Source organism: Python bivittatus, unplaced genomic scaffold (assembly GCF_059951505.1).
Source record: "Python bivittatus isolate LINGU-HERP-01145 unplaced genomic scaffold, Pbiv_v1 ctg000320_np1212, whole genome shotgun sequence".
Lineage (NCBI taxonomy): Eukaryota > Metazoa > Chordata > Lepidosauria > Squamata > Pythonidae > Python > Python bivittatus.
This window is the reverse complement of record NW_028277052.1, coordinates 11,132,871-11,146,778: the sequence shown is the minus strand read 5'-3', so window position 1 is coordinate 11,146,778 and position 13,908 is coordinate 11,132,871. Positions and strand designations below refer to the sequence as shown.

General features: G+C 39.2%; 1 protein-coding gene across 3 annotated transcripts in view; it reads left to right on the top strand.

Moving 5' to 3' along the window:
- PKNOX2 (PBX/knotted 1 homeobox 2) overlaps positions 1-13,908 on the top strand; it is a 268,356-nt gene that overhangs the window by 192,671 nt on the left and 61,777 nt on the right. For all 3 annotated transcript variants that reach the window (XM_088139092.1, XM_088139091.1, XR_015795849.1), the window contains one exon: positions 2,311-2,450. In XM_088139092.1, coding sequence (XP_087995218.1) covers positions 2,311-2,450 — 140 coding nt within the window. Of the gene's footprint in view, positions 1-2,310; positions 2,451-13,908 lie in introns of those variants that run through there.

The following is a 13,908-nucleotide window of genomic DNA, read 5'->3' as shown; positions in this document are numbered from 1 at the left end:
GGATACTTTGGGAATGCAATAGCATTGCTGGTTGGGAATTTTGGGAGTTAGAGCCCTGACGCTAAAGGATACTAGGTTGGAGAAGGCCTTTTTTTTAGAGCAATCAGTTTCAAAATCATGAGAACCAATGATCTGTTTTTCCCCCTATGATTTGATCATCATGTATTCAAACCTTAAGCATGTCTACTCCAAAATAACTTCTAGTAAGTCTAGTAGAGCTTTCTTCCAAATAAATATCTGTAAGATTGCACCCTAAATTGATATAAATAAATATTGTATTTTAGTAATTTTAAGGATATGGACTTTTATTTTTTTATTTCTTGCAAAGAGATCTATTGGATCTTACATTTGAAAATATAATACAAATGTAAAGAAATTGCAATAGTGCAGCTATTATTGAGTTTAACTTCATCATTATGCCCTTCTGGTTGGAAATACTGGGAGCTGTAACACCAAAACAACTGGAGGTGCCAAACTGAGATGTTGCAATATGCAATTTTAACTCCGTCTCTTGGCTAACTAATGGCAATTAAAGTCCAAACCTGCTGCATGTTTTCTGACTTTTATATCTCATTGTGGTTTTCCCCCACTCTGGACTCTCCAGATGTTTTGGATTTCCAATCCCAGGAAGACATTCTGAAAGTTGAGACCAACACATCTAGAGGGCATCAGTTTAGGGAAAGCTGTCCAGTGGTGTTTACTAGGGCTTACTCCCACATAAGTGTGGAGGAGACTACTTTAAGCCAAAAATGCACAATTTTGATGGACAGGGAGCCACTGTTGATCCTTGAGTGACATGCCAGAGGCTGCAGACAGGTTAGGAGAAAGTGAGCAGGTCAGGCAAAACTGCATTTTATTTGATTGTAATTGAATTTAATTGAATTGAGACTATTTAATCTAGTTGCACTCTGTGTTTTTAATAAGGTGGCCTTTTTCTCACGTTAAAAATGACTGTTCAGTAGCAACATTTGGAAGGGGAGTGGGGAATCATATGAGAACTATGACCATCAGGACACCCACTCCTGAATTAGATAGTCTACGCAAATCGCCATAAGGACAAGTTTGTTCTTCTTGGCTGAGAATATATTTTGCTTGACGTTCTTGGGTGAAACGGCTTGATAGGTTCTCTGGCTTGCTAATGCCTCTTGCTCAGAATACTCCAAGGCAGACTTAGTTGATTAGGGTTGTAGCTTGAAAACCACCCTGACTTCTCTCTCCTTATTGCAAAATATATGAAGGGCATCTAAACCTCCTAATCTACTTCTGAGGCATGGAATCCCATTTCACTGTGAAGCAATCTTATAGAGATGCACTCCCTATTGAAGTATTTGTAGGGAGACTTTGCTCATGATCTGTCTTTCCAGCTTGGCCGTATGGCGCATTAGCAGCAGACAGAATTAGACATGGAGATCATTGTATGATCTCTAAGGTGCAACGGTAGCTTAGCAAAAACCATGCACAGAAGAGAAACGGGCTGCCTATATTTAAGCAATCAGGCTAGTGAGACAGGAAGCTATAGTGGGAATTCTCTATATCTTTAGACTGAAGGCTCAGACTTAGACAAGACTCCAGGGAAGTACCTTTTTCCTAGAGCTGATTTGGCTGTGGGGAGGCATAATTGCTTGGACCTGGCAGGAGATTGTTTTGGGATCTCCCACCATTTTGTGAAATTTTTATAAAGAAACCTGTGCCCAAGATATGAGATTCCAAGGATCAAGGAGGAAGCAGTGAGACCTCCAACACATATAAGTCCTGAAATGCAAGCCATCTTCTAGCATCATTGCAATTCCACAGATGCATATACAGAAAGGTAGTGTCAACCCTGATCAAGGAGGCAAGAACTGCACAGGCTTCAGTAAAGTATCTTTAATGCCTTAATCTTGGGTAAAAACCGAACCTTGGAAACTGTAAAAGAATTTCTAACCTTCCTTTATAATGACTTCATTAAGGCAGAGTCTCCTTGAATGACTTGAAATGCTTCTTCCCAGGTTTATGGCCACCTGGGCTGAGATGCTGTAGTGCCATTTATGGGATAATCTGCCACCAGATTCACCTTCTATCTGAGGATTGTTTATATCTATTCTTCCTTCCACTGGGTTCTCAGCCTCCCCCCAATCTCCCACAGGTTGGAGATCTCATGCTTCCACCTTGGATACAGAAACTTTTCTTAATGCTCCAATATATTTGCAACAGGCTCTCAGAGATCCTGAGATTGTGGCCAGCTCTGCTTGGAATGCCAGTGCCTACTCAGGGTTCAATTCCCTTGGTCCTTCAACTGTTTTGCTTTTCTCATGTGTTTTTTCTTAACAGATGACAGCCACAGCACAGCAGCCGGCGAAAGCACAGCCAGTGCATGTCACCACACCCTCGGCAGCAGCCAATGCTCCACTGCCCAGCACCCCCATCGACCCTCAGGCACAGCTGGAGGCTGACAAGAGGGCTGTCTACAGGTACAGAGGATAATGCTATCAGTCTGCTCTTTAATGTTGCTTTCCCTCTCTGCAGTGGCACGCTGAGAGATTACTGGTATCTGGCCTAAGGCTAACTTGTCAGTAGGTGCTACCCAGGGGCTGCTTCATAGCTGCTTGTGGTCACTAGATGGAAGAGAGGTTCGAGTGCATGGCCAAACAGAGAAATCACAAAAGGAGTGGGCTTTCTTGCTTGGAAAAGGAATTCTGTGTTACAGAGGCAAAAGGCTGATGCACAGTTGAAGTTCTGGTGGAGAATGAATTAGGGCCAGAAATGGTGATACAAACCCATGGCCATGGATTGCACATACGTGTTGTAATTGACTGGAACACTTTTGACACGCTTGGATTGGGGATGCGCCCCAAATTCTGCTTCATTTACTATCATTGAACACTTGGGGACACCGGCAACAGAGATGCACACGTTTGTCAATTTCAAGTTTGCTCCGTTTCTTCTTTTGTTCCCACTTTGGGTTGGGTTGTATCACTTTCTTGTTTTTCTTCATTAAAAAATCTGCTTGGAAATATGTATGCATGTTTATGTACATTTCTGTAAGTCTGTTAATTTTTTTATACACATTTGTCAGTTAGCCTTCTTCCAAGTTATTTGCTTTAATATGTATCTTCTGAACCATCCCTAATAGGCACTTTGGTTTGCATTCTTTTTTTAATATTTTTGCATCCCCTTTTTAAGCAGATTTGAACTCCATTGCTGTACCCACAAAAGTGAAGATTTTAGCCAGTCAGTGCATTCACCTTCATATACGTACACTGAACATTTTCTCACTGAGATGCAGTGAACGAGTGAGATTCTCAGAAGTTCTTACTTGGCATCCGTTGGCAGGGAGAGCTGAAGACCACCAAACCACCGGTAGCTGCTGGAATTCTTGAGCATGTCAGCATTCTGGATGGGGATTTACAGGGCCATGGTCAAATACTGTTGAAAATTGCTCTCTAAATGAGGTTTATGAGTGAGGCAGCCTGGATAACAGAATCTTTTGTGATGTTTCAATTTCACACTTTAATGCCATGTGTTAGCAGATTTATGTTTTGTATATGCAAGAAAGCTGAAGTAAAAGAAAGCCCAGACGTTTATGCAGGATAGCACTGGGAAGGAAGAACTCAGAAGATGAGTGTTTGAAATGAAACCTTGTATATCATACTGAATGCTTAGAGGAGAGAGGGGGGTTTAATTAAAATTTCTTGCCTCTGGGTAGCATGACAGTTCAAAAACACATTGGGGATTTTTCATTTCATGTCAATAAATTTAACAAGGCCCCATTCAGTTCAAATTAATGCTTAAGCTGTAGCTTTTATGCTCTCCTCTTGGAGAGAGAGAGAGAGAGTGTGTGTGAGTATGTATGTGTATATATACGTGTGTGCCTGTGCGTACACTATGTGTGTGCATGTGTATCACATAATTTGTTCTCCTGTTCCTGCATGCCTCTGAACCAAACCCCAGAATAGCTATGGTTTTGCTCAGCTGTAGGGTGGTCTAGTGATACTCAACGAGCTTGTAGTTCTGGTAATTGATGTTAATAGGGAATATCCCTTTCTGCAGTCAGAAATATGGCAATCAGTACTGGATAACTAGATAACTCTAACTAGATCTCACAAACATTACAGTTCTGAAGATCCTCTGTGTAAGAAATGGTCTCTCAGATTGCTTATTTTTGTCTTCTTTTCCTCCTACTCTAATGTGCCTGTTCTAATGAAATGTTGTAAGGGTTCGTCCTACAGTGTTTTCATATTTCTGCCTAACATTTGCCCATTTTACATGCTTTTTCATCATAGCCATAATAATTCCCATTGCATGACTTTTTGACAGCTGGGACCAAACTTCACCTTTTTAGAGAGGAGAGCTAAAGATCATTTTAAGAAGGATTAAGTTGCGTAGTTGGCAGGTCTGTAGCACCACTGAGATTTTCAGTTTAACTTTCATCTTCAGTGCAAGGAAAGAAAGTCCAAGATTTTATTTGGAGTCTGATGTCTGTGCCATTCATTGTAAAACTTCCAGTACAGCATGATAGGGATAGGATTTCATTTATCATGCCGAGGATTAATTAGTTTTCCTGGTGCACTTACATGTCACACCTTTATCTGAAGAGCAAAGGAGAGGACACCTTACTGACCTTTACTTTGCGAAGAGAGAGAAGTAGGTGGACTATTGTTTTCCTGTTGCCTTCTTGTGGAATTTTCAAAGGTGGCACAAAAGAACAGAGATGGAGCAGGCATCTCCACTGAAACCTGACATTCATAAGATGTACTCTCTTGACAGAAAAAAATAAATGGTTCCAATGAGGGTTAGATTGGTTACTCTTGAACAACAATAAGAAAAACCCAGATCCCGGAGGAGCATGGTTATTGAGCAGTCTAGAAGTATAGCAAATAAATTACATAAGAACCCATTGAATTTAAGACCAACAGCTTATATGAATTATGGTAAACGAATTGTAACAAATGAGAGGTGACGGTGTAGATCAGGTTGGCTTGTAATATTTAAGAAATTACCAGTAGGAAATTTCTTGCATTCTCTAACCTTGAGAATGTGATGTTCAAGCCTAAGAGAAGGAGTTGCAAAACTCAATAACAGCCCAACTTACAGGGACCTCTTTTGTTCAAGCTACTTAACTGAATTGGCCTTTGATCCTTTCCCATTTTCTTCCACTTTTCCCATTTGAAATACATTAGTTGCTATGGAAATTAGGAGGGGCTGACTCCATCCATTCCTGGCATACAAAACAAAAAGCGTTTAAACAGTGCTCTGGATTACTTAAGGCCATTACAGGTACTTGTATGTAATTTGCGCACCCTTCAAGATGCCTTTCATAGATGCATTTGTGTGTAAGACCCTCCTTAAGACAGAGAGAGAGAGAGAGAGAGAGACTGACTTGATGACAGGACCCCACAAGAGACCTGAATCCTTACAGTCCAACTCTTGTAATATTACACTCCTTAACCCTCACAAGGCTGAGTCCCTCTTCCCAGCATTTGTTGGGATCGATGACAGAGCAACAGTGCTACAACAAGCAGCTGCCAATGGCAACCAAGATGGAGAAGAGATGGAGCAGAGGGAAGAATCATTCCTAAACAAGATGAACACCTGGACAGATTAATACTGTTAAAGCAAAGTCCTGAACCAGAAGCCCTCCCTTGCTGTCCGCCTTTTGAGGTTGTCCAGACCAGGAAATCAAAATTATGAATACTTTTACTATAAGGTTACAGTAACAGAATCTTGCAAGTTTGAATGCGCCACTCCCCTCCCTGCTTTTTATGTTCCAGATGACTAGGGAGAGTCAACTCTGAGACATTTACTCAAATTACCTACCTGTTTTGGACTCAGATTTCCTTTACCAGACCATTGTCTAGGCTGGGGCTCTTCCCCCTGTCTCTCAGTGTTATTCTCACAGCCCATTAGACTTGCCCCTTCCGGTTGAAGAGAGGCAACACAGAACCTCAGAGTGATGCTGGTCACCTAAACAAGATCAGACTGGGAGGTAAACATGGTCACCTCTAAGCTCCACTTCTTCAGAAAAATCAGTATATCCTTAGAGAGGGAAATTCTATATCAAGTAATCATCTTCTTACAAATAACACATCTAGCGGTGATCATGGAAAGTACTCTAAGCTTTGTGGGACTCCAAGCATAATTCCTTTGAGGATGCATGATCTCATCATGTACATACATGACAGCAATTGCACACAAGCAATTCACCATGGAACTGGCATGAACAGGGCTCTTAAGTGATATTGTATGGTAATTATGCCTTTAGTGGAAATGTAAATCTGTTCTAACTTTAAAGAAGGGTTGGGAGTAACACATTTATTTTCATTTTTATTATCATTTCTCTTGTTTTGAGCAACTTAATTTATTTCACCTTAATGGACAGCAGAGGTTTGCTTTTGTTGTTGTTGCTTTACTGTGTTCTGGATATGATGCTGGTTGCAGTAATAACTCATGTACAGGCACTGCAACATTTAGCAGAATCCCCATTTATATCAGGAAGTGCAACTCTTTTACAGTGCACTCCATAGGTATTCAGAGAAATGCACTTTTGGATGGATTTATGGTTTGCTGAAATCTATAATGTACTCAGTTGCATTGGGATCATTTTCTATTTTATTTTCCTTTAATCTCTAGTAAAAGGGTCTCTCTCGCTCTCTCTCTGTCTATCTATCTATCATCTTTCTTTCTGGGAGATAATAGAATCAAATGTTTCCATTGGGAACCTTTGACTTAAAGCTGTTGGTTGCTAAAGAATTCGGTGGAATGCTCTTTTTCTCGGATTCTAATAAAAAGGCAAAGAAATTCATCAAGTTTTGGGAGATACTGAGTTAGATCTAAAAGATTTCCTTTTCTGACCTTGCAGACACCTTAGAGAAAATAATCTTGTGTTGTTGAAACCCTTGAATTGGAATGGAGCATATGGAACTGCAAATCGAAGCAAAGAAAATAAGTTAAATCTCTTGAGTAACTCCTCAAAGATCTAAGTTCTTCCTGAGTGTAAGAGACTCACTTTTTGATGGAGCTCAACTCCTGTACCTCCCCCCCCCCCCCATAAAGTCCTCTTCCTCCCCTATACCTGTCTTTCCAAAAAGCAAAGTGTCAGCAGAGTTGACAGGATCAGGACAGGACTTAAAGAAAAAGCTGTAGGCCCCACTCAGCAAAATGAGCAGAAAATATTCTATGCTGGTTTAGTCATACTCGAAGTGAGTGCATAAGAGATCCAGATCAACAAGTGCAAGACCAGTCATACCACATGTCTCCTCTTTTAAAAAAAATGGAAAAGGTGGATGAGTTTCTTTCATTTAAGAAGCACCAGTGAAAGTAGATATGGCCATGGTGATGACCACATCTTCTTGAGATTTGGGGATTAACTATAAATCCCATCAATCCTGGGAGATAGTAACAATGTTCCAAAATAAAAAGTTTTAGCCTACGAGGAGAGTTCAAGGTAGACTACAGCTTTCTCCATAATTCTTCCTATGTAAATTAAGTAGGATACCCCTGTATGCTTTTACAAAACATTCACTTTGCATCTGGCAAATATTTATTTATCAGAGCAGTGAGGAATAGATACCAGAATAAATAATCAGGAATAAAAGATTGAGTTGAATTGATTTAGCTAAAACAAGCAAAACAGCAACAACTACAATGGAATATAGCCAGCCTTCCATATAACAGAATTTTAAAAATGGAAATGAAAATTTCAGTTGCTTTCTTTTGGAATTAAAATTCAGCAGTTGTTACTGAGAATGAATTGGACCAAATAATAACTGCTTCTACCTACTGAAATTTAAATAATGACTTTCTCAAAACTCATTGATTTTAATAGTATCTAAGTGCAGTGAACATGTATGCATGCAAACAAATTTTGTCTCTGTGTAACAGATTGGACCAAATTACTATCCAAATTAATCTTAGTTCTGAAGCTGATTATGGTTTTAAACATGTTATTTTTAGAAAATTTTGTTGAATATTAATTGTAATTGTTTTTAATTTATTGTTAATTGCTTTTAATTCTTCCCTGATTTGGGATTTTTTTAACATTGAAAAGTGGGATAAAAAGCATTTTAAATGCATACAGTTATGAATGTCCCCCAATTGTCTTAAACCAGTTAGTTATTGAGCTTCTATCATACTTTTAAATGTATTCTGAATGCAGCTATCTGTGCTAACTCTGGGGTTTCTTGATCACTCATCATGACAGGTTTGGGGGATGACTCTCACCCCTCCAAATTAAAAAGCCTGGGAAAAGTGTTACTGTAGAGATAATTGTCTGGCTTAAACAAGAGCTATCAAACCTGGAGCTGAAGGGGAAATGATGCTGCATGCAGGTGGGAAGAATCAAATCAAGGCCACAGGACTTTACATGCACTGAAAGCCATTGGCAATATGTCGCTGACAATATTCCACAGACCAACAGCCTTCCAGCTAAAGGCATGCCAGGCATGATGATACCTGAACATTTTTTTCCCTTCTCTTAAGCAAGAATAGCGTGAACTAACAAAGCCCTCCTTCCAACCCCCAGATTCCATCAAAGTCGTACCTCTGAAACTTGACAAAAAACCATCAAATACCAGCAGCAGCATCCTCCACTGATTTTCAGTAGGAAACCAAAAAGAAACCTGTGATTAGGCTTACATGGCTTTAATCTTTAAAAAAAATCCCTAATGAAACCTAAACAAAAAAGCAGTCCTTAAAATCAGTCCCCGAGCCCTCTGCTGATGTTCCTAAGTTACAACCTCTTCTACCTCACCACTTGGCAGAGGAAATGTTTACTTGAAGCATTCATAGCCTTTAACAATTGAACCTACATCTTAGCTAGATGAATTCCAATCTACCAAAAGACAGTTTTCTATGTTTGGTTTCCGTGCATGTGGATATAACTCAATTGGTATGAGTTTACAGTACAAGAAGCTACTCCATGCTCCTTACCTCCTTGTCAAGCTGTGATGAGCCAGGAAGAGAGACCTTTGTCTGTAATTCTTGGAAAGAGGAATGGAGGATAGTTACATTTCCAAAGCGACTGATAGACAAATGGCAATGTCTGGCTTTGGAACTGAATTTCAGAGTTAATGCCCTGCTAAGTTATGTTTTCTCTGTGTTAGTGATGGACTGGAAAGTCCTTTGCAGTCAGTATAAGCTTCCAAGGTCACTCATGGGGGAAAGACAAGCAGTGCCCGGCAGTCAGTTTGCAACACAGTTGGTTGGGTCTGTAATTGAGGTCGGCTTTCCTGGCCAAGGTCACTCTGAAGAAAAAAGGTTAAGTGGCTGGGAAGCTACTGTGCTGAGTTTATAGCGTGTCGGGAATTTTATCATCCATAAATAAAGAACTTCACAAAAGTCATTCTTCCCCTCTTGTTTTACCTCCAGAAATAAGTTTAGAGAGCCCTGTTATCTGAGCTGAGATGACTTCTGGGCTCCTCCTGTAGAAATCCTTTCTGCTCATACCCTTTCTACATTCTGGAGGAGTTTTTCTCTTACTGGTTTGGCCAAAGCTGGATCAAAACTGCTGTGAAGATCTGTAAAGCTGACCAAGTTTCTTTCTCTCTGCAAAAGATACTGTATCATAGAAGACATTTGGGACATTAGAATCCCCTTTTGATTCTAAATTTTCTTCTCCTGCATGTAAAGTTTAAATGCTGCTAAGCTGCTGCAGAAACACTGCCATGCATGAGGCAGCAAGATCAATGATTTCTTGACTTTGAATATGTCCTAACCAGCAGCTATAGTCTAACATGCTATAGATTGTTGTTGTTGCTGCTGCTGTTTATAGACAACCAAATCCCTAGGACTGTTGATGGTTTACAGATACTTATAATTCAGACCACTACTTTAAATCTATACCGGTGCTCATTTATCTACTCAGAGGAGCTCTTCCAATTTATTTATGAGTTTTGTATACTGCTTTCCATTTAAAAAATTAAGCTTGGCTTTGACATCAAATAATAGACTGTATGCAGTAAATATATAAACTAACAAAAGCAATAAAGCTAATGATGATAATATTGCTTCATTTTTTGATTGGGTAACTTCATAGATTGGAGAGGCTGTGGATATAATGTAACTTGGCAACAGCAAAGCATTTTACAAAGCACCCATGACTAGCAAGCCAATTCAGCACAGAATAAATGGCATATGTATTTGGTGGATCCACAATTGGCTTGAAAACCATGCTCGGGATGCTCATCAACAGTCTTCAACAGACTGGAATGTGGTATCAAGTTGGGTGTCATCAGGTTCAGTCCCTGTGCTTAACATTCTTCAACATTCTCATTAATGATTTAGATGAAGAGGTGGAGGGACTCTTCATAAACTTTGCAAACAACATGAAATTGAGTGGAATAAGTAAAAGACATAAACAAATTTCAAAATGATCTTGATTAATTACAGAAGTGAGTTGAACATAACAAAATGAAATTTAATACAGATAAATACGAAGTTCTTCACTTAAGAAAAAGAATAGGTGTACACATATAGAATTGAGGATATCTGGTTTAATAATAGTATGTGTCCAAAGGATTTTGGAATTGTAGTTGATCACAAGTCAGCAGTACGACATGGCTGCTAAAAATGTGATTTTAGGCTGCATCATAGATGTATAGTTTCCAAATCAAAGGAAGTAATATTTCTGCAATGGTCAGATGCCAACTAGGCTATTGTGTCCAGTTCTGGACACCATACTTTAAAAAAATATTCAGAGAAACTGGGATAGGTGCAAAGAAGGGCAGTGAGGTTGATCAATGTGAATTATATCTCACAAGGAGAAGCTGAGGGATCTGGGCATGTTTAGCCTTGAGAAAAGATTAATGGGAAGCGATATGATAGCACTTTCAAACATCTGAAGGCTTTGGCACAAGAAAATCAAATCCTGTTCTGTGTCATCCCAGAGTATGGGATAAGAGATAATAATCTTAAATTACAGGAATACAGATTCCAATTGAATATTCAGAAAAAAAATCCAAGCTAAGAATAGTTCGGTGGTGGAACTAATTATTGAAGGGATGGGGAGATCTTCACTACTGGATTTTTGTGAGGATGACAGCCTAGCAATGTTTTGGATGGTATCCTTTCTTTTTCAGGTAGAGCAAACTTTGGCAAATGGCCCATTGTTTCCCTCATTTTGTAACCTAGAGAACCCCCGTCCCTGCCTGTTGCTCTTTAAGGAAAGGAAAGTGAATGAGAACTACTGATTAGTATTTTAAAACCCTGCTTTCTCCCCCTCTATTTCATGCCATTCACTCCTCTTCTCCCTCTCTCTCTCTCTTGGCAGTTCCCTCCTGGCTGACTTGCAGGCAGAACAGTGCTGAATGTGCTAAATTAGGCCATTAGAGGAATTCATTTCTCTTTATTAGCCTGTGTCAAATCCTTTTTATTAGTGGCTGAAAACGACCTCTCTTCTGCAGTAAAATGTCAGGCCAGTTCAGCTCTTTTATTTGTTCTGCGCTGACGAGGATCAAACTTTCCCAGAATTAGTGTAGAGAGATTTATTTCTTCCAAATTTTGAATGGCTTGAGGGAGGGAAAGCAGGGTGGGAGGGCAGAAGAAAAAAGAGAACTGGGGTGGGGACTAGCTGGGTCAGTAGTGAGCTCTGCTCCACTATTGGTTTACCCAGTTTGATTTTTTTTAAAAAAGTACTTATCAATCCCATCCTGGCATTACAGGAGCAGGGATAATCTGGCTGAAGGAGGTAGTTTCTCAGCTTTTAAAACTTAAATTAGAAGTGATGTGGTGTAATGGTATGTGGGAGTAACCTTGGGAGACTGGACTCAAGGGAGGGTTGGATAAGGGACAGCATAGTTCACAGCTGGATAGTGGGCGGGGCAAGAGGCTCAGAAGAGACCCTCCCTAATTTCTCAGGGGTCAAGGACATGAGAGGAGAATTGTACTTTCAGACTTGCAAGATTCTGTTACTGTAACCTTACAATAAAGTAGAATTAGCTGATCTGGTCGTGTTTCCTGTCTGGTCTACCTAGTAAGGCTAGCGTGTGGTCTCTAGCAGATATAAGTGTTTTGTTTTGTTTTTTTAACTGTTTTGTCTTTTAAAAAACCTGAGAGTATTGTGGTCCTTTTATCTCCAGTGGATTGAGGGAGAGGCAATGTTTCAGTGGTAGTGTATGTGAAAGATTCAGGTTGCATGCATGTTCAGATGGAAAACTATGGACTGAAACTTTAGCAAGTAACTGCCATTCAGTATCAGCAATACTGGGTTTAGGTGGCCAATTCTCTGACTCAGCATAAGGATGTTCTTTGTCTTAAAGGAGAGCCTTCATTCAGTGGAAGAGTATCTGGTCTATATGTAGAACGCTCACATTCAATTCCTGATATCTCCACATAGTCTGAATATCTTCATGCCTGAAATTCTGGAGAGCTGCTGCCAATCAGTTATTGATCTGGAGGGACCAAAACTCAAACTCAGATTATGGTAACTTCTTCTGTTCCTAATAGGAGAGCTATTGTGGTTGAGCAGCTATTGTGGTTGCCTGAGTTGTAACTCAAGAAGTCTAGTCCTTGCTGTGCCTTGAAATTGTTAAGAGGGTCAAGTGGAGCCATTCTCTTTCAACTTATATACCCACCTACCTACTTACCTACTTACCATACAGAGTGGTGAAAAGACTACAACCAAAGAGTATGTCGTTGTCATCATCATCATCACACTTCATCTCTTCTCTGATTCAAATTGATAAGGTTTAAAAGTATTAATTTTGTCTACTTTATGTCTTTTCCTGAAAATGAAGGCTATACAGCAACATCAGACTGCCCTTTTTTCAATTATCTTTGGGGTGGATGAGAGACTCAGTAGGTAGGACTATAATGTGCTCAAAGTGACATGGCTGCAATATTTAACCCATGAAATGGCTGTCTGGAATGTATCTCAGAACAGGCACTGGGACTTGGAGAGTTTTTCCTCAACAATGCTTGAATGTGATAATCAGCACAGCAGAATAAATCAAGTGCTGGTCATAGAATGGCAAGATAGCTTTTAAGTCTTGCTCAGTGATGCTTATTTGGGGAGTGCTTAAATGAATCATCATATGTCAGTCTGATCTACTTCACAGAGTAGAAGGTAGAACCAGAATGAAACTAGTTCTCTTAACTTTATTCATCTCGATGTGATAGAGCAAACAATGTATAAATACATTTTATTGGCTTATGTATATAGTGTGTGTGTGTGTGTGTGTGTGTGTGTGTGTAGTCCTGAGAGATACAGATACATTCTACTACTTTCTCTATTCATTTGATATATATACCTGCCTAACCTAGTTCTTGTCTGGTTTGGTTAGTACTCGGACAGGAGACATCCAGGGAATCCCAGGGCTGTAGGCTCAACTGGAAAGTTGAAAACTATTCTACAAAAAGGCAATGACAAGTAGCCAAGAAAATTGCATGGAAGTGTCCATGAAGTAACCAAGAGATTGTTAATATTTTTATAATAAAATATAAACTACAAAACACAAAACCAATAATAACAAAAACATAAAATAATTCAATCAAACAACCAAAATAAAACACATATAACTTAATCTCTACATGCACCCATTACCCGTGGCACTTATAAGCTTCCTTATCTCTTTACTTTTTATTATTAATAATTTTTAATAGGCCCTCCTCTCCAAAGAGATGATATATATTGATCTGGTTTTACTTCCTTCCCTTTAAGAAAAACATATTCCAAAAATTCTCCCCATATAATTTCAAAATCATTCCTTTTCGCCAGACCCTTTTTATATTTTAGTTCACATGTCAATTTATCATTAATAGCAATATTCCATATTTCTTTAAACCAATCTTCAAGCTCGTACTCAAAATCCACTTTCCATTTTTTAACTATTATTAATCTTAAGGCAGTCACAAAAATTATTATCATCTCTTTCTTTTGCCATTCTAATTTCATGTTTCCAAAATTTAACAGTAATGGAATTTTTGGACTTATTT